Source organism: Salvelinus sp. IW2-2015, linkage group LG26 (genome assembly GCF_002910315.2).
Source record: "Salvelinus sp. IW2-2015 linkage group LG26, ASM291031v2, whole genome shotgun sequence".
NCBI classification, from domain to species: Eukaryota; Metazoa; Chordata; class Actinopteri; order Salmoniformes; family Salmonidae; genus Salvelinus; species Salvelinus sp. IW2-2015.
The window spans coordinates 9,233,773-9,259,127 of NC_036866.1; the positions used below are offsets into that span (position 1 = coordinate 9,233,773).

Consider the following 25,355-nt stretch of genomic DNA (forward strand, 5'->3'; position numbering starts at 1 on the left):
TTCAGTTTGTCCGTGATGTGTACACCGAGGAACTTAAAACTTTCCACCTTCTCCACTACTGACCCGTCGATGTGGATAGGGGGGTGCTCCCTCTGCTGTTTCCTGAAGTCCACAATCATCTCCTTTGTTTTGTTGACGTTGAGTATGAGGTTATTTTCCTGACACCACACTCCGAGGGCCCTCACCTCCTCCCTGTAGGCCGTCTCGTCGTTGTTAGTGATCAAGCCTACCACTGTAGTGTCATCCGCAAACTTGATGATTGAGTTGGAGGCGTGCATGGCCACGCAGTCGTGGGTGAACAGGGAGTACAGGAGAGGGCTCAGAACGCACCCTTGTGGGGCCCCAGTGTTGAGGATCAGCGGGGTGGAGATGTTGTTACCTACCCTCACCACCTGGGGGCGGCCCGTCAAGAAGTCCAGGACCCAGTTGCACAGGGCGGGGTCGAGACCCAGGGTCTCGAGCTTGATGACGAGTTTGGAGGGTACTATGGTGTTAAATGCTGAGCTGTAATCGATGAACAGCATTCTCACATGGGTATTCCTCTTGTCCAGATGGGTTAGGGCAGTGTGCAGTGTGGTTGCGATTGCGTCGTCTGTGGACCTATTGGGTCGGTAAGCAAATTGGAGTGGTCTAGGTGTCCGGTAGGGTGGAGGTGATATGGTCCTTGACTTAGTCTCTCAAAGCACTTCATGATGACGGAAGTGAGTGCTACGGGGCGGTAGGTCGTTTAGCTCAGTTACCTTAGCTTTCTTGGGAACAGGAACAATGGTGGCCCTCTTGAAGCATGTGGGAACAGCAGACTGGGATAAGGATTGATTGAATATGTCCGTAAACACACCAGCCAGCTGGTCTGCGCATGCTCTGAGGACGCGGCTGGGAATGCCGTCTGGGCCTGCAGCCTTGCGAGGGTTAACACGTTTAAATGTTACTCACCTCGGCTGCAGTGAAGGAGAGCCCCAGGTTTTTGGTAGGGGGCCGTGTCAGTGGCACTGTATTGTCCTCAAAGCGGGCAAAAAAGTTGTTTAGCCTGTCTGGGAGCAAGACATCCTGGTCCTCGACGGGGCTGGTTTTCTTTTTGTAATCCGTGATTGACTGTAGACCCTGCCACATACCTCTTGTGTCTGAGCTGTTGAATTTCGACTCGATTTTGTCTCTGTACTGAGACTTAGCCTGTTTTGATTGCCTTGCGGAGAGAATAGCTACACTGTTCACCCCCTGGCTGAACCTCGTCTGCCGCCTCCCCAACGCTTCTCAGGTGATCCGAGTGTTTAAGGGGTTTTTCACCCAATGTTCTCTCTCCCTTCGAGCTGCAACCCTCGTCGTTTCCCACCGACCGGTCCAAGATAGCATATATCATCACCCTGCTGTCGGAAAAAGCACTAGCCTGGGCTACTGCTGTGTGGGATGCCCAAAGTCCCTGCTGTTGCCAGCTACTCTACCTTTGCTGAAGAATTCAAGCGAGTGTTTCAAGGTCCTACCAGCGGTCCTGACTCAGCCAAAAGGCTCCTGACTCTCGCCAAGGTCGGCGCAGCGTGACGGACTATGCCATCCAGTTCCGCACGGTGGCAGCAGCGAGTGGCTGGAACGACGAGGCGCTCACAGTGTGCTTTTTGAAGGGTCTTTCCGACACCATCCAAGATGAACTGGCCACTCGGGAACCACCGGACAACCTCGAGTCCCTGATCAAGTTGGCTTCACGCATAGACCAGTGTCTGAGAGAGAGAGAGCTCAACCGTAGAGCTCCTATCGGTCCCAGCTCCGAGTCTCCACCTTTATCCTCGCTGACTCCACCGGAACCCACGCCAGGTTGGACGCATCTCCCAGGCTGAGAGAGAGACCGCCGGATGAGGGAGCGATGCTGTCTATATTGCGGCAAACCGGGCCATTTCCTCTCCACGTGTCCCGGGCTCCAGGGAAAACGCACTCTCCCGTGCAGGCCTGGGAGGACTGTAACGGGAAACATAACCTCCTCCCATCCATCCAACTCCCGCCTGCTCATTCCAGTTACCCTTTCCTGGGACAACTACGAGCTTCCCCTTCAAGCCTTGGTAGACTCTGGAGCCGCAGGTAACTTCATGGATGGTGTCTGGGCGAAGGAGAATGGCGTTCCCTCTGAACCTCTAAGTGACCCCATAAGGGTTACTACGTTGGATGGAAGCCCTTTGGGATCTGGACTTGTCACTCCGTGTCACTACCCCCTTGCGACTTTCAGTTTCCCAACACCAGGAAGTGATGAACTTTCATCTGACCTTGTGTTCCGAGTTCCCTCTCGTCTTGATTACCCCTGGCTTCACAGCCATAACCCTCACATCGACTGGGTCTGTGGCACTATCAAGCAGTGGGGTCCTACGTGCCAAGCCACTTGTATCTTCCCAAGTTCCCCGAGTTCCCTCCCGAGTCTCTAGAATCCATCGACCTGTCCCGAGTTCCCGAGTGTTACCATGACCTCAAACCGGTATTTAGCAAACAGAGGGCCACCAAAACTACCACCCCATAGACCTTACGATTGCCCCATCGACCTGTTTCCGGGCACCTGCCCCCCCAGGGGTCGGATCTTTTCCCTATCTCCTCCCGAACGAGCTGCTATGGAGTACCTACATCAAGGACTCTCTGGCAGGCCAGGCCTCATGCGGTCCATCCACCTCGCCCGCGGGAGCAGGGTTTTTCTTTGTGGCCAAAAAAGACGGGGGATTACGTCCTTGCATCGACTACCGGGACTTAATGACAAACCGTCCGTAACCGCTACCCGCTACCCCTTATGGCCACCAGCTCTTTGAGCTGCTCCAGGAAGCAGTGGTCTTCACTAAGCTTGACCTGCGGAACGCATACCATCTTGTGCGGATCAAACCCGGTGACGAGTGGAAGACCGCTTTCAACACGCCTACTGGTCACTACGAATACTTGGTGATGCCCTTCGGCCTTGACCAACGCCCCGGCTGTGTTCCAAGCGCTCATGAAACGATGTGCTTAGGGATATGCTTAACATTTTCGTGTTTGTTTACTTGGATGACATCCTCATCTTTTTCGAGCTCCCTTCAAGAACACACTAAGCATGTCAGACAAGTGGCTCAAACGCCTTCTAGACAGCCATTTGTACTTTAAGCCGCGAAAAGTGTGAATCCATTTCCTCTCGAGTACATTCCTGGGATTTGTAGTGGAACCCGGTCGAGTCCAGATGGACCCCAGAAGGTTAGGGGCGGTAGCAGATTGGCCCACCCCAAGTCCGTTAAGGAAGTTCAGCGTTCCTGGGCTTCACTAACTTCTACCGGCAAGTTCATCAAGAACTTTCAGCTCGGTGGCAGCCCCTCTCTCAGCGTTAACCAAGGGTGGCAACACAAGGTTTCTGTGGGAGAGAAGCTGAGACTGTCACGGTTCATGAATCCAGCTGCCTCCCTCTCTCTTTCGCTTTTTTCTCTCTCTCTCTCTCTCTCTCTCTCTCTCTCTCTCTCTCTCTCTCCCGTGTTTGTGTGGGCGTGGTTCCCAATCTCGGCCTGATTGTCTGCGCCAGCTGGAATCACTTATCTTCCCTTATATATGTTCTGTTAACCAGTGTTTTCTTGTTGTCAGATCGTTGTTACTTCCCTGAGGTTGTGTCGTGTGTCCGTGCTCATTCTCTGCCGCCCCTTGTGTGGATTATCTTCTGTGCTCCTTCCTTACCCATCCGGACACACTCCCTGGATTTCTCAGCACGCTATCATCGGAAGATGCGCCCTAAGTCCCTGGGTCGGATTCCGTCTGAGTACAGTCTGTCTGTCCTGTTGCTGCTGTAAACTGTATTCATTAAACCATCGTTGCTTGCATCTTGCATCCGCCTCTGTATTGTCACAGAGACGGCCTTCCAAGGACTCAAGCAGCGCATCCTCTCTGCTTCCATCCTGACACTATCGACGGCGGATGAACCTTTTGTGGTGGAGGTAGACGCATCAGAGGTTGGTGTGGAGCTGTCCTGTCTCAGAGGGGTGAAGACAAGAGGCTTCATCCTTGCGCCTTCTTCTCTCACCGGCTTACCCCGGCCGAGAGGAATTACGATGTGGGGGATCGTGAACTCCTAGCGGTTAAGATGGCATTGAAGGAATGGAGACACTGGCTCGAGGGGGCTTCTCAACCGTTTCAAGTGCTTACGGACCACAAAAATCTGGAGTATATCCAGCAGGCGAAGCGGTTGAACTCCAGACAGCTCGATGGTCTCTTTTCTTCAGGCGATTCCAGTTTATTCTCACCTATAGACCCGGGTCGAAGAATCTCAAACCGGATGCCTTGTCACGAGTCTACTCTCCGCCATTCGAGAAGATACTGACATGACTGTTCTTCCTGCCGCTAAGATCGTTGCTCCAATTCGTGGCAAGTTGAGGATACCGTGAGACAAGCTCAAGCCATCGAACCGGGTCCTAAAGGAGGTCCTGCCAATCGGTTGTTTTGTTCCCAAGGCAGCAAGATCCAAGTCCTTCTGTGGGGGCACTCCTCTCGCCTCACCTGTCACCCGGGCGTAGGTCGCACCTTGGAGTTCATTCAGCGTAGGTTCTGGTGGCCCACCATAAAAGAAGACTTTGCCACTTTCGTCAAGGCTTGTCCCGTGTGCTGCCAGGGCAAATCTTCTCACCTCCGCCCTCAAGGACCTCCACCCTTTATCTATTCCCCACCGACCCTGGTCCCAATCTCGTTGGACTTTATTACTGGCCTTCCTCCGTCCCATAGTAATACTAACTATCCTAGTCATCATCGACAGGTTTTCTAAGGCGGCCAGGTTGTTCCCTTGACCAAATTACTTCTGCCAAGGAAACAGCTGAGTTGGTGATTAACCATGTGTTCCGAGTCTTTGGCATCCCGCAAGATATGGTTTCCGACAGAGGTCCCCAGTTCGCCTCAAGGTTTTGGAAGGCCTTCTGCCAACTCATAGGGGCCACGGCCAGTTTATCTTCAGGGTACCATCCGGAGTCCAACGGCCAAACTGAGAGGATGAATCAGGAGCTGGAAACCACCCTCAGATGTATGGTTTCCAACAACCCATCCACATGGTCATCCTTCATTGTTTGGGCCGAGTACGCGCACAACACCTTGTGCTCCTCCTCACTGGTATATCCCCGCACGAGTGTCAGTTTGGCTATGCTCCTCTATTGTTCCCGGACCAGGAGGCAGAAGTCAGAGTGCCTTCAGCCTCGAGGTTCATCAGACGCTGTCGGCTTACGTGGAAGAAGGCCCGTCTTAATCTTCTGCTTCCTCACAAGCAGTACCAACGACAAGCCAACAGACGTCGCCGTCCCGGTCCTACCCTGTACCCCGGCCAGAGAGTATGGCTCTCAACAAAAAACTTACCACTACGGGTGGAGTCTCGCAAGCTGTCCCAGAGATTCATCGCGTCCCTTTAAGATTGCCAGGAGAGTCAATCCCGTTACTTTTCGCCTGCACTTACCCAGATCCCTTAAGATCAATCCCACATTTCACATTTCTTTATTAAAACCTGTTGTTTTTTCTCCCTTATCCCGGCAGGCAGACCTCCCCTCCGCCCCGTGTCATCGGAGGCCAGTCGGCTTATACCGTCCACCGGATACTGGACTCCCGCCGGGTGCAGCGGTCCTGGCAGTATCTGGTGGACTGGGAAGGCTACGGTCCCGAGGAGCGCTCCTGGGTTCCTGCCAAGGACATACTGGACCCTGACCTCATTCGTCAGTTCAGGGCCCTCCACCCTGAGAAGGCTGGTAGGAACGTCAGGAGCCGTTCCTAGGAGGGGGATTCTGTCAGGTTTTGGCCAGGACTGTTCTGTTTATTTGTCACTAGATGTCCCCATTGCACCTTTTTTGAACCTTTTGTTTTTTCCTTGCTCTATTATTGTTTGCACMTGTGTGTCGTTCCCTTGTTGGTATTTAAACCCTGTGTGTTCCTCAGTTCTTTGCTCAGTGTTTGTATGTTAGCACCCAGYCCCAGCCCAAGCCTTGTTGTGAACATATATTTTCTCTTGTTGGATTTTCCAGAGGTTCTCTGGTTTTGTTCTTGTGTTTTTTGGATTAGTCTTTTGAGGTTTGTTTTTTCCCTTGCTGTTCTTACCACTTTGTGGATTTTCTTTGTATTTTGGAAGATATCCATTTTTTGCCTCTTGGCTTTATTTTGGACGTTGTGGATTTATATTCTTTGCCTGAAGATCTTGTTCTTTTATTAAACCACCATCTCTAGTACTGCTGTGTCTGCCTCATCTTCTGGGTTCTGCCGATTATTAGTGACTGTTTCTCGCACCGGGTCCTGACAAAGTTCTACTTTAAAGTATTTTTACATAAGTATTTTACACCACTGGCTAAATGTGGACAGTTCTAACATCTTGTATTCTTCATATTATAAAATAGTTTAAATAATGCCACGGAATTCTAATGTCACGTTCCTGACCTTATTTTCCTTTTTTTAAACTTTGTTTAGTTGGTCAGGACGTGAGCTGGGTGGGTATTCTATGTTATGTGTTTCTATGTTGGGTTAAATGTGTTGCCTGATATGGTTCTCAATTAGGGGCAGGTGTTTGACGTTTCCTCTGATTGAGAACCATATTAAGGTAGGCTGTTCTCACTGTTTGTTTGTGGGTGATTGTTCCTGTGTCTGTGTCTGTCGCACCACACGGGACTGTTTCGTTTTCGTTCGTTTGGTTAGTCTGTTCCTGTTTGTGCGTTCTTCGTGTTTTATTGTAAGTTCTCATGTTCAGGTCTGTCTACGTCGTTTTGTAATCTATTCTAGTGTTCTTCGTGTTTTCGTCTTGTCTTTAATAAATTCATTATGTCTGCATACAAAGCTGCGTTTTGGTCCGATCCCTACTCCTCCTCTTCAGACGAAGAGGAGGAGAGAAACCGTTACATCTAAGCAGATCTTGTCTACTAAATGGACTAGTGTAGCCCACAACCATATGGCATAGCCACATCAGGCCAAACATAACTCAGAGTATGCTATTCTGTTCTTCTGAAATAGACTACATTTTCTTCATATCATGTTTCTTTCGACAATGTCTAAAATAAATAATGGATTTATTGTGATGGTGTAGGCAATATTAGATTGATTTATTAGACTTTTTCAAAAGTAGATGTTCCAAAAGGTTTGCATCAGTGGCTTGTAGGCTATGCATGGAAGCCAGGAGATGCTTAACCTGTTTATGCTAATTACCGGGTCAACTACCATGAGACCGGCAGTTATTTGCTGACAATCACCGGCTGACAAAATTTCATTACCACCACAGCCCAACACCAAACACATACTTAGTTTGAAGTGTTTGTAAAATTCACAATGTGAAAAAGCGATTGTAACCATTTCTGTGTTTGACCCCTAGTTGTATGTGTGTTTGACCTACGTTTTATGGGTATTATGACCCACTGTGCCTGATTATACTACAGTTATAAGGGGGTCATGACATGCTCAGTCTTACAATGTTTTATACATTTACCCTTACCAACAGCCACAGTTTCCAATGTAAACAAAGTAGAATTGTGAGTAACATTACATGGAATTAGAATAATTAGTGTGAGTAGTCCTATTAAGGTGAGTAGGCCTATTAGGGTGAGTAGGCCTATGGCAAAAGCAAAACACATTCTTCCTTTACCAATGCAAATTGAGAACCTCTGTTGAGGAATGTGATTGGTTTTCTTGAGGGTGCCTGTAATATTGTATTTTGTATTCTCTGGTATTTTATATTTATATTTTGTAAAATATGTGAAATTGTGAAATGCAGGGCTCCCTTCCTCACGCCCTGACCTTAGTTATCTATGTTTTCTTTATTATTTTGGTTAGGTCAGGGTGTGACGAGGTTGGGTATGCTTGTTTTTGTATTGTCTAGGGTTTTTTGTATATCTAGGGGTTTTGGTATGTCTAGGTATATGTAGGTCTATGGTGGCCTGAATTGGTTCCCAATCAGAGGCAGCTGTTTATCGTAGTCTCTGATTGGGGATCATATTTAGGTTGCCATTTTCCCTTTTGGTTTTGTGGGTTCTTGTCTATGTGTAGTTGCCTGTTCAGCACTCATTTGTATAGCTTCACGGTTCGTTTTGTTCAGTGGTCATTCGTTTAAATAAATAGAATGTACGCATACCACGCTGCGCCTTGGTCTCCTCCTTACGACGGCCGTGACAGTCTCAATGGGACTCCCTGTGGAAATAAAGGTAACAATAAAAAAAAATTAAAAAATGTACTCGCAGCAATCTGTAGCTGGCTTACCTTACATTATCCAGATGCCTTATACTGAGGCCCTGGTTTGTGTTTAACCACCTATATGCTAAAGTTAGTCTGACATACTGCTTCGACAGACACGTGCACAGACAGGGATCTACCTGTGCAGAGCACATGCCCCTTTGCGCTAACAGTCTCCAAAGTGCCCTTTTGGGTGGTGGTATAAATTCCCCCCCAATTGTTTTTTTGTTTACATTTTTTGTCATTGTTGTTCGGATCCCACTGGCCGCATGTCTTCGTCAACTTCGCCACCCCACACCCCTTGCATTGGTTGCGCCTGTGATCTTCCATGTATGGACCTCGCGAGAACGGTTGCGTCTTTTTTCCCAAGTCTACCCTATAGAACCCCACAGTGGAGGTGTCATAATACTCATAAAATCTAGCGGTCAAATAGGGAAATGGTTCCACTAGTTTTCCACCATTCATTTTTCCCATAGGGGATTTTATAAACACTTAAAATAAGGGCTGTGTTTAGTGTAGATTTACCCTAGCGTGAAGTTTTGATAACCATGTAAATCTCATTCAAATATCGTGACCTATCAACACAGTATCCAGTAATTTTGAGCACCTGCCCCCTAAACAACCTGGTATCTGAGCATTATGTATTATTCTGTACATAAATTCAAGACACCCTATTTGGTATGATATCGTAAGTTTCATATGGTATGTATTAATTTGTGGATGTCCATCATCCATTTCCTATGATATGTTACGGATTAGAATTTGTATTTATGTTACGAATTTGCAAAAACGTATGATATGTTACGAATTGTAGCTAGGTGGCTAACTTTAGCTAGCTCACTAACGTTAGCTAGGCTAGGGGTTAGGGTTAAGGTTAGGTGAGGGTTAGCTAAAATTGTTAGGGGAAGGGGAAGGGTTAGCTAACATGCTACGTAGTTGCAAAGTAGCTAAAAAGTAGTAAGTAGTTGTTAATTAGCTAAAATGATAAAGTTGTCCATGATGGAATTCGAACACGCAACCTTTGGATGGCTAGATGTTTGCATTATACACCCACGTATCCACCCTCACCAACCACCCTCCTTTAAGTATTCATCTGCCTTATGTAACCATACCAAAAGTAACATATCATACTGAATAGAGTGTCTTGGATTTACATAAAGAATAATATGAAATGCTCTGAGACCAGATTTCCCTGAAAGGACTGTGTAAGTCCCTGTGCTTTGATGTTTCACATTGGACCTGAGTGGGTTAATGTCTTTGTCTTATTGTGTCAGTGAAATGATCAGGCTTCTTGCACACTTCCTCTCGAGACATGCAAGTCACTTTGGGTGACGTCACAGCCAACACACCAAAAGATTAGCCCGGTCCCAGGTATAAGTACTGTGTATAGCCAACTCCTATTGTTGCTGTCATGCCTAAGACTTGTATGGTATGACAGATCTGGGAACAAGTTACCAAAATGTGACCCATGGGATTTTATTTCCACATTTATTGGATCATGTGTAGGCAGTCAAATGTACATGTTTAGTCAATAGAGGTAAGCAGTTGCTCCATATCACCAGGACATTTGCTCAATAAACAAACAAAGCATTGAATAAAGCATACATTTCAAGAGGAGTAGGCCTATCTCTTAAAATAAAGTTAGAAATTGTTTTGCACCAGAGCTTTTCCCTTGCATATCCCCAAAATGTCCCTTAAATATATAGAGTAAATGCTTTATTTGTGAAAGCGAGTTTTGATAAGGCAGCTCTTTGGTCTCTTTAGAAAGGCATGTGGCTAATGTGTTGTCTAGGTGGGTTGTCCGGGCAGGTCCTGGAGAGAGGCTTGGGCCCAAAAGCCTCCTTATGGGTCGTGGTGAAGTGTTGCTCATTGTAGGGAGCGGTGATGTGGCTGAATTTAATCTACAGACAGACAGTGAGAGAGAGAGAGTGAGGGGGACACAGAGTGATAGAAAGGGAAAGGGAAGATTAAAATACACTGGGATAGAACAACTTGCTGATTGGTGCACACAAAAGAGCTTGTGTGTGTACATGAACCAGTTTCTTGGTAACAACTGGTTCTCTGAGGACGTATTAGGTACTCTGAAATATTTGTATTGTTTGAGCACTGATAGCGGCAACAAATCTCCAGGCAGAATGTAAAAAAGATGACACATTAGACATTATGCCATGTGTGTCTAGGGAACAAAGTGAAATGTGAACATAATAAGCCTGAAGAAAGGTCAGTTTCACCCTCAAAACTTGTTGGAAAAATGAATGAAATGTACATGTACATAATTAACAATACTGCCCTCTAGCGTTCATTTGTACAACCCTAATTGACTAGAAACTTTGCTGTTGTCTCTCATCAGTATTGGTTTTCAATTCCAATGGCACAGGAACTTCTGCACCAGTGAATCGTTTTTTTAAACTTATTTAACCTTTATTTAACTAGGCAAGTCAGTTAAGAACAAATTCTTATTTACAATGACAGCCTACTCTGGCCAAACCCTAACCCTAGGCCAATTGTGTGCTGCCCTATGGGACTTCCAATCACGGCCGGTTGTGATACAGCCTGGAAACTAACCAGGGTCTGTAGTGACGCCTCTAACACTGAGATGCAGTGTCTTAGACCGTTGTGCCACTTGGCAGCTGACTATTACTTAAGTTATTTAACTACCTGTTGAAGTTGTTTTGGGCTAAGTTCCTGTCTCCTGGAGTTTAGTGGGAGGTAGTCCCTTTGAACAGTAGTCGAGGCTGTTCCAGGCTCTGGGGAGTATAACATAAATCTCATTGACAAAAAAAACTAAATTAATATGGAATGGAACCCAACTGACTGGGACATCTGAGAATGTTTTGGTTTCTCTCTCACCTTGGCCAGTCAGCACATGGCCAGAGGGATGGGTATGCGGCCTAGCTCGATTTATGTCCCTCTTGGGGTAGTCTTCCTGGGCTGCGGTGCTGTAGAACAGGCCTCCCAGACTGGGTCTGCCCAACTCCACATTGCTCCTGGTCCTCACGTTGGCTCCACTGAAATGCACCGGCCGCTCTCTGTGGTTCCGCTGCAGAGGGGAGGGAAATCCAACCAGGCTGATTAGGAAGACAGTAGCCAGAAATGCAAGTTGAAATAAAGGTTATGTTGGAATAATGAGGCTGCCCAATGTTGCAGGCCACTCCCATGCAAATACAAATTATTAATGTGGGAACACCCACAAAATATGAATGTTGGTTCAGCCTACTATCTTTTGCCCAAGAGTACATTTTACATCCTAGGTAGGAAGTGGGAGAACACAAGTAATGGAAAAGACATGGGAAATGCAAACAAGTACCGCAGGACAACAAGGCCGACATGTAATTAAACAATAATCACACCTACCATCGACTTATGTTTTAATTCCCGTAAAACCTGTGCTCTTTTGCATCATAACATTCCTGCATGGCAAGGTGCTATACGGATATCTTCGATACATTTAAAGGCCTGGAAGCCAGTGATACACTTTGCTCAAATCCGGCCTGTGATGGGTAAATTGGAGAATTTGGGTTTCACCTCAGAGAAGAAAAAGCTGTTGGTTGTGGCCATCCTCAGTCGGTTGCGCCCAGGATCAGTGTCCCCTCTGGGGACTGAGCTGAGATTCTTGTTAATTTGCATCAGTAGAACAGGGCCTGGAAACAGGCCCAATACAGGGAGTTAGCTAAGCAGGAGAATGAGAACACTGAAGCACATTCATAAGCTAAGCAATACATTTTTATGTCTAGTAATTGCAATCTAAAAGAAAAAATCCAATCCCGCAATTTGTTTTGCAATAGAATATATGAATACATTATATAAACAATAGTTAGCTGTTTTGAAGCAATTCAATCAGAAAGATTGAAGTAAAAATAGATAATCAATCAAATCCATAGGGTTAACAGTGCAGTATGTTATATCATTGACGAACAGAGTATTAATTAATAACCTTGGCTTACACACCTGACTTGGCCTCGCGAAACGCGTCAGCCATTGTAGATGTCCATTTGTTTTCAGAGAAATCCCCAAGATTGATCTTCAAACGTTCCTTCACATTGACTGGACTGGGTCAGTGAAAGGTTGATATATTAGACAAATCATAAAAACATTGATTATTAGGATTTGGACAGGCATTTGCTTTTATAACAGGAAAACGTGGCACGTTTTCTAACTACAAGATGACGGAGGTGATGTGAATTTTGGCATGCATACAGTAAGTCACATACCTAGGATTGCCAGGGTGTCTAAAGGACACATCCTGGGTGGTTTCAGTTTCCAGAATCTTCTGTGGGTCTCCCATTGCCACTGATGAGTGGATTTGCTGAACCGGAGAAGGAAAAGTCAAGTACACCCTCAGCAAAATTTAATTAACATCTTATCAAAGGCCTTCTCAAAGACATGGTGTGGGTTTGTTGTGGCTTTGTACTCCGCAAGGATCAATAGTAAGTAAGATAATTATYAAAGGCCAGTTTAGCGCTCATAGCTAGTCTATTTAATGACCATTCATAGAAAATATTCACATGATTCCATTATTCACACACAGCTACTGTACAGAAAACACATAATTTCCCAGTAGCCTAACTATTCCAGGATATCAATGTCAATCGATACCTTCTCCACAGGTTGAGGTGGGCTGTGCCATTGTCCCTGGAATGCATCGTTGTGGTGGGAGTCAAAGTGTTGGCCATCCCTGTCCCATTTAAAGGTGGGTTCTCGCTCTGAATCACAAAGGCATTGACAATGTCAAAATCCGACTCAAGGTTACACATTTACAAAAACAGAGCTACTCTTTTAAACATAGTCAGTGTAACGGTTCACTGAAGCAACACACCCAGCATAAAGGTTCATCCAAAACAAGTGTGTGCCCCCGTTCTGCAAAGCTTTATGCCAGGCTTCCAAATGCCAGGCAGTGAATGACAAACATTGTAGATAGCATACATAGGCCTTACCTATTTCACTAATCCAAACAGAATGACATCACAGATATAGTATACATGCATCTACTTTTAGACAATAACCTAGATTTGAAAGAGCCACTGACCTAGGTGTTTGACCTTGGCCTTGACAATGTGCGACACATTGTATGGGGTGAATGAAGCTTTATGAGTGGTCATAGGAAGCTTCTCCTCCAGCTGTTTCTTCTTAATGGCCATGACTGGCCGGATGGGTTTGGTGTGGGTTGAGGCCAGGTGCTGAAAGCCCTCTGCCTGGGTGGTGAGGAAGTTGACCTGCCTGGGGTCTTTATGCATCTGGAAGTTGGTGCACAGCTTAGCCCAAGCAGGTGTGCGGCTGAGGGGGATTTGTGGGTGGTGGGGATATGACTTGACCGCTTCGGTCAGATACTCCTTGATCCGACGCAGGTCTTTGTGCTCAACCTGGGCAGGGATGGGGCGAGAGATGGCGAATCTCTTGGGAAGGGTGGCAAAGGAGTTGAAGTCCGTCTGGAAGGTGGTCTTAAATGCCTTGTCAAGGCCATCGCAACTGTCGCCGCCCCAAAATGGAATGTGTGAGGACTGAAGGAAGTCCTTTCCCATCAAGGGGGCTTGAATCAATGTGCTTACAGCCATAGCACTTCTTGGACTGTTATTACTTCTTCCTGTGTTGTCTTTTTCCTTACATCAATGTGCCTTTCCTGAAATGGTTCTCTCTTTTTTTAGAACTGTGGAAAGAAAATGCAGTGGTCTCACCATGGAAACCAAGATAACACAAGTAATGAAGATGTCACAATACAATGAGAACTGAGAGCAAAATTCCCCATTCTTTTCTTTATCATTCTATCTATTCTAGAAACTTTTGTGTGGATAATATGAATATCTGTCCTATGTAGCCAATTACATACATACCTTGACATGACCTATTCACCTATCACTGTACATGCACTATGACAGCCCTGAGTGACAAATTTGACATTTTCTGTTAATTAGGAATAAAATGAAGATCTGAATGAACAGAAATGACAATGAACAGGAATTAGAATGTTCGTTACCTGCTACTATGTGTTTATTTGTCTATAGCAAAGTGAAGCTTTAATCAGGCAATGAGAGTGACTTACCCATTCCAAAGTGAAGAGCATCACCTGAATAGTGGTAGCTGCACGTTTCCCTGCATCAAGTTTCTTTTATGCATAATTTAGCATTTTGGTGGATAACCTTACAATATCAATTTGCCATGTCTCACGTTCAGGTATAAACACTGTTTGCATGGCAATGCATGCAATTAGTAAGATTTTGTTTTTAAACTTATCACCATGGTGCCAAAATCACAAGCAAAGATTTGCTGGGGTAGAACCTTTAATAGTGTTAATGTTTCACTGTGGCATATTTTCAGCCATTACAGTGAACCTGTCCTCCCCATTTCTACCTTCACTGATACATTCATGCATTTAGCCATAGGCTATCAATGGCAGTATTTGTAGCAGAAAAGATACAAAACAGACATTGACGATAGATTGTTCTTATAAATACATCCTAAAATAATGCACACCTGAGACAGGTATAGTAATAGAAATGACCTCATCAGAACAGTTCACTCAGTCACACCAGCAGGTGGCAGTAAAATTCAATTATCTAAACGCCTGGTCCAAGTTAGTGATCGATTGTGTTCGTTTGAGAATACAATTGAGTAATTACAGTAGTATATTGCAACTTTCTATAATCTTAAATCTAATTTTGCAACTGTTAGTAGAGTCAGGATTGATGAAACAGATTTGTGCAAGAAAAAAAACTGGTGCGAAGCAGAGAAGGATATGATGTAATATAACTTCCGCCTTGTACAACCTCTTTTCGTTGAGGCTCAGCTATCAGCCGGGTGGGTGTATATATTTGTCCGTAACAATTTTTGCGAAATTGACTACAAGACGCATTTATTATGTAATAGAAATACACAAGTGTCCCTCCGCTAAAAGAAGTGTCTAAATATCCATTTGGTTATCATATGTGAGACGTGTAAAGTCTAAATATGAGTACTGAAATATAACGAGCTCCAGCATGTGGCAAAGAGGCCTTGCTGGAAGCAGCCGCTTGACCGCAGCTGTTGGCTAGTTAGTTAGCTTGCCACAGCTAGTTATTAAGATTGTTGGCCGCTCATTCTAAATGCCAATGGGATAGCTAACTATTCTTCAAAGACTTAATTAGCTTTTTTTTTTTAGATGCGCGGGGGATTGGCTGACTTGGCTAGCTAACTAGTATGCTAAGTAGATAAAATAGATATGTATCTGGCTACTGCCATCAACTCGCACCATATTTTATCCCAACAGCCTGCCAAGATGCAGATCTTCGTGAAGACGTTGACGGGGAAAACAATCACCCTTGAGGTTGAGCCCAGCGATACTATTGAAAATGTCAAGGCTAAGATCCAGGATAAGGAAGGTATATAATATGGTTTTCTAAGTTTCATTTTATCCGTAATATAGTATGACAAAATGGGCTGTTTTAAATACTTAGGGTAGGTGGCTTTTACACTGATACTAGGTGTGTGCTGTAGTGATTTCATTAAATCAATATGCTTTTTATTCTCAGGCATTCCTCCTGATCAGCAGCGTCTGATCTTCGCTGGCAAACAACTTGAGGATGGTCGCACCTTGTCAGACTACAACATCCAGAAAGGTAAGGGATTACGAGTTGACAGTGGGCGCATGTAATGCTGGTCATTATTTAAGAATCAGCCTTGTGTGAAAACATACCTGTGAACTTTGCATCATCTATCCACTATGATAATGTTCCCATCCAGAGTCCACCCTTCATCTTGTGCTGCGTCTTCGTGGAGGCATTATCGAGCCATCTTTGAGACAGCTGGCCCAGAAGTACAACTGTGACAAAATGATCTGCCGCAAGTAAGTAGAGCTGAGTACAGTTGCATTAATGGTGGTGAACTGTTTTTACAATTAAGGTTAAAGCCTATCTTTACACTATTTTTAAGTTTCCCTTTTACAGTAAAAAAAACAACATTCATCCACATGATTGGGTTGACAAGAGCAACAGCAGTAATGTTGCTGTGTACAAAGGAAAACAATTTTTAGTAGACTGGATAGCGAGGAAGGAAAGTGCGCTAGGGCAGTGGCTTAGACCGCTGGACCAGTCTTGGCCATACATTTTGCACAGTTCTGAACTTGTTGCAGGTGCTACGCTCGCCTCCATCCTCGTGCTGTCAACTGCCGCAAGAAGAAGTGTGGACACACCAACAACCTGCGCCCCAAGAAGAAGCTGAAGTAAACAGTTGGCTTGGTGCTTTTTGTGGAACATAAGCACAACTGTTAAATAAACATACCAAAATGTACTTTGGCTGGCCTTATTTGTCTTGATAATCCAAAATTGTTTTAAAAATAATTTGAATCCAGGCCCTTATCTTTAATCAGATCGAGCATTAACCAGCATCCACATTGCAGATGTTTGAGCTGCCATATCAGTGAGTGGCTCCTCTTGTGCGTCAAACCACTCCCCTATTATCCTTACTGGGTAAAGTTAAATGGCACTAGATAGTGTAGGCTCTATTGATGTCAGAACACTGATGGGCATAAATCCCTTGATCAAAATTAACATGCATCAGTCTAATTTGAGTGTTTGAACTTGAAATGCAGCTGCATGTGATTTTGTTGATATAGTCAGGTCTGGTTTTGTTGCATCCAATGGCAGTGTCTGCAATAAGGTAACACGGAACCACTTGTGGATTTCAGCGGTGTAAAAGCCACTTTATGCTTGATCTGCAATGCAGTCCGGAAGGTGTGAAGAGCTTGTGGAGGCCAAATCGAGCTCCATTCTGCATCGCAGTGCGCCTCCCCAATTTTGTAACAATATGGAGGGCTCCATATAGCTCAGCATTGACAATGGTTGATGGTAGGTGGGGGTGGTACATAACTTCCGTGACAACAAACATGGAGAACTTTGACAAAAGGCTATCGGAACAAGTTCATAAATAACATTTGTGATGCTTCATGTAGGGACTTAAAATTCCCAGGAGTTTGAACTCCTGGAAAGAGATTGGGGAGGTAATGGGGATAGATGCGGTAAAGAGATCAATGGAATGCACAGTGGGATAGGACACTGGATTGGCGCACATTCAACAAATCTAATCTAACAAAGTGGATATTTGTCATGTAACAGGCCTAGAATGTGGTTACTAAAATCACTGCAAACCATTTAGAAGTTGTCCTTTTCAGATTTAGAAAGACTGAGTGCTGACTGTTAACTCCCATTTGTATAAACTGGTAGCATAGCTAGCATACAGAAATCTAGTAGTCAAAAGTACAATTTTAAAGATTTTACTGAGTTACAGTTCATAAGGCAATCAGTCAGTTGAAATACTCATTAGGCCCTAATCTATGGATTTCACATAACTGGGAATACCGATACCAAAAAAAAAAGAAAAGGCCATGGATTAGAAAGCCAGTCAGTATCTGGTGTAACCACCATTCGCCTCATGCAGCGCGACATCTTTTGCATAGAGTTGATCAGGCTGTTGTGGCCAGTGGAATGTTTTCTTACTCCTCTTTGACCGGACCTGGAACATGTCGTACAAATCGATCCAGAGCATCCCAAACATGCTCAAYGAGTGACATGTCTGGTGAGTATGCAGGCCATGGAAGAACGGACATTTTCAGCTTCCAGGAATTGTGTACAGATCCTTGAGGCATGGGGCCATGCATTATCGTGCGGAAACATGAAGTGATGGCTGCGGATTAATGGCGTGACAATGGGCCTCAGGATCAAGTCACGGTATCCCTGTGCATTTAAATCGCCATCGATAAAATGCAATTTTGTCAGTAGCTTATGGCTGCCCATACCAGAACCCCACCGCCACCATGGGTCGGTCATTCTGTTCACAATGTTGCCATCAGCAAATTTCTAGCCCACGCGACGCTGTCTGCCTGGTACAGTTGAAACCGGGATTCATCCGTCAAGAACACACGCTTCTCTAGCGTGACAGTGGCCATTGAAGGTGAGCATTTGCCCACTAATGTCGGTTACAATGCCGAACTGCAGTCCGGTCAAGACACTGGTGAGGACGACAAGCACACAGATGAGCTTCCCTGAGACAGTATCTGACAGTTTGTGCAGACCCACAGTTTTATCAGCTGTCTGGGTGGCTGGTCTCAGATGATCCCCCTGGTGAACAAGCCTGTTATGGAGGTCCTGGGCTGAGGTGGTTACCCCCTTAAGAGGCATTAGAAGACAAATGTATGTTACCGATTGAGCATCTATTTCTGGATAAATCAATGTTAAAGTTGACAGCCATATATGGAAGTAACATTTTATTTTATGGGTTGGTTACGTAGGCTTCTTCTAACCAATCGCTTTCTACTACATATAATATTATACAATTATATCTTTACATTAACTAGTCTATCAGAATTTCAGTCATTCCAATAAATATGGTATACCCCTTGATCTTCAATAATAGGACTTGGAAATATAGATTAGCCAAATTGTTTAACCTGAGCATAACCCCAAAACTAAGGATTTATTAGATTTGCACACACAATATAGACTTTTCTATTGTGTTGACTGTACGTTTATCCCATGTGTAACTCTGTGTTTGTGTCACACTGCTTTGCTCTATCTTGGCCAGGTCGCAGTTGTAAATGAGAACTTGTTCTCAACTGGCCTACCTGGTTGAATAAAGGTGAAAGAAAAAAAATGCCAGCTCATGATTTTGTTGTCATGGATGACTGATTGGGGTATTGATAAGAGTTAAAAATTAAATGCTGCGATCATGGAATGGCCTGCTTTGAGTACTACTGAAGTGCTATTTACATGTGAAAAATGAATACCATATGCTGGATTTGCTATAGGCCTATTGTTTACCTTTTTGTTGGTGACACTTTGATATCTTGATAATATGCAGATGTTGAAAGGGCAAATCTACAGATGAAACAATAACAAAACGGTCGCCTCGCCTCTGTTGGTAAAAAGCTGAGGGATGGGCCTGGAGAATTGTAAACCACTCATAAATAATCAGAGCTATGGATGCAAGGACTGACCATCCATGATATCAAAATTATTGTTTTAACCATGTTATGAGGCTATACAGTGTTTGTTTACAAACAGCAAAAAACAAGTTTATAATTTGGGTTCTCATGCAGTGTGACTGTTGAACTAAGCTCATGAGGCATTTATAAGTTATATTCTTCAAGAATCAATGGCTATACAGTACCAGTCAAAAGTTTGAACACTTACTCATTCAAGGGTTTTTCTTTATTTGTACTATTTTCTACATTGTAGAATAATAGTGAAGACATCAGAAACACATGAAATCATGTAGTAACCAAAAAGTGTTAAACAAATCCAAATATTTTATATTCTTCAAAGCAGCCACCCTTTGCCTTGATGACAGCTTTGCACACTCTTGGCATGATCTCATCCAGCTTCATGAGATAGTCACCTGGAATGCATTTCAATTAACAGATGTGCCTTGTTAAAAGTGAATGTGTTATTTCTTTCCTTCTTAATGCGKTTGAGCGAATCAGTTGTGTTGTGACAAGGTAGGGGTGGTATATAGAATATATCCCTATTTGGTAAAAGACCAAGTCCATATTATGGCAAGAACAGCTCACACAGGCTATTGTTTGTGTATTTTACACTATGTTGAGGTAAAAACCTGAGTATAATGCTTGTATGGATGTCAACCCCAATACATGTTAATTTCGTCATCAATCCGGTGGCTGTACAGCATTTAATGCGATGCGGCCTTTGCAGAAGTCAGAGCATTCATACTTCTTGTGCTTTGCAGAGCTGTTGTCAAGGAAGTGAGTATGTGTTTATACAGGATCTTCTGATGTGGCAGGGCTTGCAAACTATTATGGACTACTACAAAGGGAAGCACAGCCACGAGCTGCCCAGTGTCACGAGCATACCAGATGAGCTAAATGACTTCAATGCTCGCTTCAAGGAAAGTAACACTGATGCATGCATGAGAGCATCAGCTGTTCTGGACAACTGTGTGATCACTGTCTCCGTAGCCGATGTGAGTAAGACCTTTAAACAGGTCAACATTCACAAGGCCGCAGGGTCAGACGGATTACCAGGACGTGTACTCCGAGCATGCGCTGACCAACTGGCAAGTGTCTTCACTGACATTTTCAACCTGTCCCTGACCGAGTCTGTAATACCAACATGTTTCGAGAAAACCAACAGTCTCTGTGCCCAAGAACACCAGAGTAACCTGCCTAAATGACTACCGACCTGTAGCACTCACGTCTGGAGCCAGGAAGTGCTTTGAAAGACTGGTCATGGCTCACAACACCATTACCGCCTCAAAAGATCAGAAGATTATGCAATCTCTATTGCACTCCACACTGCCCTTTCCCACCTGGACAAAAGGAATACCTACGTGAGAATGCTATTCATTAACTACAGCTCAGCGTTCAACACCATAGTGCCCTCAAGCTCATCACTAAGCTAAAGACCCTTTGACTAAGCAACTGGATCCTGGACTTCCTGATGGGCCGCCCCCAGGTGGTAAGGGTAGATAACAACACATCTGCCACGCTGATCCTCAACACGGGGGCCACTCAGGGGTGCGTGCTCAGTCCTCTTCATGACTGCATGGCCAAGCATGACTCCAACACCATCAAGTTTGCCGACGACACAACAGTGGTAGGCCTGATCACCGACAACGATGAGACAGCCTATAGGGAAGAGGTGTGGTGCCAGGATAACAACCTCTCCCTCAACATGATCAAGACAAAGGAGATGATTGTGGACTACATGAAAAGGTGGACCGAGCACGCCCCCATTCTCATCGACGGGGCTGTAGTGGAGCAGGTTAAGAGCTTCAAGTTCCTTGGGGTCCACATCACTAAGGAACTATCATGGTCCAAACACATCAAGACAGTCATAAAGAGGGCACGACAAAGCCTATTCCCCCTCGGGAAACTGAAAAGATTTGGCATGGGTCCTCAGATCCTCAAAAAGTACAGCTGCACCATCAAGAGCATCCTGACTGGTTGCATCTCCGCCTGGTATGGTGTAACCGATGTGAAATGGCTAGCTAGTTAGCGGTGGTGCGTGCTAATAGCGTTTCAAATCGGTGACGTCACTCGCTTTGAGACCTTGAAGTAGTGGTTCCCCTTGCTCTGCAAGGGCCGCGGCTTTTGTGGAGCGATGGGTAACGATGCTTTGTGGGTGACTGTTGTTGATGTGTGCAGAGGGTCCCTGGTTCGCGCCCGGGTCGGGGCGAGGGGACGGACTAAAGTTATACTGTTACAATGGCAACTACTTGGCCTCCAACCACAAGACACTACAGAGGGTAGTGCGTACGGCCCAGTACATAACTGGGGCCAGGCTTCCTGCCATCCAGGACCCCTATACCAGGCGGTGTCAGGAAGGCCCTAAAAATTGCCAAAGATTCCAGCCACCCTAGTCATAGACTGTTCTCTCTGCTACCGCATGGCAAGCGGTACCAGAGCGCCAAGTCTAGGTCTAAAAGGCTTTTTAACAGCTTCTACCCCCAAGCCATAAGACTCAGCTAATCAACAACTAATCAAATGGCTACACGGACTATTTGCATTGCCCCCCTCCATTATGTTATTGTTGCTCTTTAATTATTGTTGTTTTTATTAATTTTTTACTTCAGTTTATTTTAGTAAATACTTTAACACTTATTTGTAAGAAAGCATTTTACAAATATTTCACTGGATGTTTAAACGTGACGCATCCGCTTAGTTTCCACTCACCACCAGGCAGTGGGAGAAGATGGAACGAGATGGATTTTGGCCGACATTCTGCAAATGTTCTCATCGATTAAACATTTGATCTCAATACAGTTGTCTGTTCCCAAAACTAGACTATGTTAACAGAGTGGACTACGGTCTGTAGACTTTACCCTTTGTAAAAGTTTTTTTTTTATCGCGTTGTTTAGGAGTGCAAATGCGAATTGAGGTATTGCACACGCGCACTTGCAGATAATGCGAGAATGCACCAACAGGATCTCGCTAGCTCGTGCTTGTTCTGCCCACTATTGCTAATTTGTTCCCATTAGACCACAGCTTGTCGTTTCTATCTTGGTTTTGTTATAAAAAATATTTGACGAAGCTATGCTAATGTCAATCTGATTAAATCTAGCCCAAAATGTTTTCTTGGGACAGTCTGTTGAATTGATGTTGACTAGAGAAACTTTTTGTTTACTCAAAATTCAGTCCTTCATCGGAGCATGGACAACTCCAAAAACAATTGATTAACAGACAAATCAAGGTACACTAGCATACATACTTGCATGAAACAATTCATGCAAAACAATCCATGCAAAGGAAACCAACAAGCTGACAAAAGCACAATGCTTTTGTGCTTGATGATCTTGAGTGCAGTAGACAGGATTTTTTATTAGAGATTGAAAAACAGGGCTCATGTTCAAAACTAAATGGAACATCTCTCCCAAATTACTGGCAAGTCAAATATTCAGACCCCTAAACTAAGGGGAATTCATAAAAAACAAATATTTTAAATGACTGATGTGGCAGTCARTGTTTGACTTGGACTGAAATAGGTTCTGGTACTGTTTATATTTAGGTGCAGGAGCGCCACAATACTTTTGAGCTAATATTCTATAAGAGGTGCAGGAGCTCTAGCAGAAGAACATTTAGGTGCCGGTACTCAGCTCCGGTGTGCTCCTGCCCAAGTCAAGCACTGGTGTCAGTTGATTATTTTCTCAAGATATCTGTAGTTCATTGTTAATTGGCTACTACAATCAATCAAATACATAGCATTGAAAAATAGAACCACGTTTTTGCAAATGTTTAATGTTGAACTGTACACAAAGATTTGTTACACAATATTGTCAAATTCCACATAAAATAACTTCCATTTTCAATATTATAAACATGGGTTCCTCCTATGCTGAAAGTAAAGTAAAATCAGGCAAGTGTGTTGTTCAGTGTGATTAGTAAGGCCCTATTTTAATACTGGGAAAATGATTACTTTACTCCTTTGTGAAATTACAGGAAAATAAAACAAATATACACCAACTTCCACCTATCCAATAATGTTTTATGATTACTTCATGGGGGGGGAAATGATAATTTTTACAGTATTTGAACACGCTCAAACACTGGATGAATTAAGAAATCAGTTTGCTGAGGTATTTTAAGTATTAGTGGTGGTCAAAAAAGCCCCATTTCCACTGGCCAAATTCGAGGTGGCTCGAATGCAATTCTCAAATTCAAGCTGAGTCAAGGGAAACTCGGGCTAGCGCAGCCCAGTTTCACAACTGGTGCCAGCCCGAATAGAATTCAGGCTGAACCCATTACTATGCAACCACCAGCTGATCACTGCTGGATGCTGACACCAAGTTTAGCTAGTCTGGGCTTGTTCCTGTTAGCTAGCACATGGAAAAGCAGTACTGCAGTAGTCAGACATGACACGAATTACCACCATATCTGGTTCTTTCATACATTTTTTGCACTACACAATAAACTTTCATGAGAACAATCAGCCCTCAAACGCTAGGTAGCAAATCAGAGTTGAAACAAGCTAGCTAGAAACTTTAGCTGGCCTGGTCGTATTTAAAGCTACATTATATCAAACCTGACGTCTGGTTTGCTAGCTAGCTAATTGCCAATGCCATTGTAAGCGAGGTGGGAATTCAGCTAGCTAACGTTAGCCTGTTATGCTAGCGATGACACTAACCATTTAGCTAGCTAGCGTTAGGAAGCTAAATACAAGGCAGAGTCTGGCTGGTATGGTGTAACGTTAAATAATTCAAAACCTTGCTAGCATGGTGAGCATTAGTAAAATTATTCAACATCTTACTAAAGCTAGCAACATTAGCGAAGCCAGCTGCACAGTCATATATTGGCTACCTAGCAACATGGCATCATTTCGAATTTCTGGAGGCAGTGGAAACGCAATTCGAGCTAGCCCCGTTGCCAATGGAAAACGGGGCTTAAATAACTTGTGAATATTAAGAGGATAAGAACACAACTACAGATCCTACTGTAAGAAATTGTATAAGATACTGGTAACTTGTTTTAACCACTTCTCAACATAAGCTATTCTTGGCACAACATGCACCCATCCCCACTACTTTGTCAGACCCACACACACATCCCCTCCCCCATGAATAGGGCCTGTGAAAACAAACGCACATGCAGGATGCCTTTGGATGTGACTAGGACAAAGAACTGTGGGAAGGGCCAATGGAAACGTCGACATCAGGCCGAACAGGACTACCCACGACCCAGATCGACCAATCGGAAGGCCAGACGACAAGATCAACCTACTTTGCTTGTTGCCTATATAATCTGTATGTACTGCTTAGAGGGTCTCTCTTCCGACGATTTCATACAAGTCAGACAGAAGGAGCCGTACTGTACGATTTACTAAGATATTTTTACATATTAATAAAAGGCCTTATTATATAATAATCCACCTCGTCCTATGTCTCTACTTGATCTCCTGTCTCCAATAAACGTTTTACTAACAGAAACTTGGTAAGCAGAGGATGGTTGTTAAAACCTTTTGAATTTGGCCCATAGAAAGTTCAAGAGACAGGAGGCGAGTGGGAGAAAGATTCCAGAAGGAGAGGTGACCTTCCTGCAGGAGAAATTCGGTGATTCATCTTGCCTCAAGAATACTGATCAAAGAGCTCGACAAATATAAGGTAAGCAGAGCCGGTTTAATCGAAATCTGCATATTATATTATAGTCAATTACCCAAATTAAGATCAGTGTTTCTGAGGCTGAGTATGAATTGCTGTTATATTTATGTGAAATTGTTTAGAATCTAAGGCATTGTGTAAAGATATCTGAGTAATAGTAAGACTTGTTCAAATAGTCTGGCACTGGTCCATAATTTATCGACTAGATGTACAGTGAGGAATGAGCTTTATAACGATTCAAATAGTCGGGCCATAACTGATTAAGTGATCAGCTAGGGGTTACCGTGAAGAATCCATAATTTTGCTTTATAACGATTCATATAGTCGGGCCATAACTGATAAGTGATCGGGATAGGGGTTACCGTGAAGAATCTAAGATGAGATCCATATAGTCGGGCAATAGTTGAATTGGCAATCAACTAAAGTGTTACCGTGAGGATCCATAAAAAAAAATTAATTGTTTTATTTATTAATTAATTAAAATTAATTAAAATTAAAATTAGATTCAAATAGTCAGGCAATAGATTGATCAGCTAGGTGTTACCGTGAAGAATCTAATGTGATATTGTATGCTCAAGTTGTGTTAGCGAAATTAATGGTAGAAGGTATTAAACCTGAAACACTCCAAATCA

At 44.1% G+C, this 25,355-nt stretch overlaps 1 protein-coding gene and 1 long non-coding RNA gene across 2 annotated transcripts in view; both read left to right on the plus strand.

Annotated features, from left to right (window-relative positions):
* The window catches only part of LOC111952395 (uncharacterized), a 23,061-nt gene extending 9,182 nt beyond the window's left edge, over positions 1–13,879 (plus strand). The window contains exon 3 of the long non-coding RNA XR_002875722.2: positions 13,794–13,879. This is a non-coding gene — a long non-coding RNA (uncharacterized lncRNA). The remainder of the gene's footprint in view (positions 1–13,793) is intronic.
* A 955-nt stretch (positions 13,880–14,834) lies between these two features.
* LOC111952394 (ubiquitin-ribosomal protein eL40 fusion protein) lies at positions 14,835–16,410 on the plus strand. The gene is made up of 5 exons (XM_023971015.2): positions 14,835–14,943; positions 15,392–15,503; positions 15,654–15,740; positions 15,865–15,967; positions 16,253–16,410. Exons 2-5 carry the CDS (start codon positions 15,401–15,403, stop codon positions 16,344–16,346), a joined length of 387 nt encoding a protein of 128 aa, XP_023826783.1. The 5' UTR covers positions 14,835–14,943; positions 15,392–15,400; the 3' UTR covers positions 16,347–16,410.
* The last annotated feature ends 8,945 nt before the right edge of the window (positions 16,411–25,355 follow it).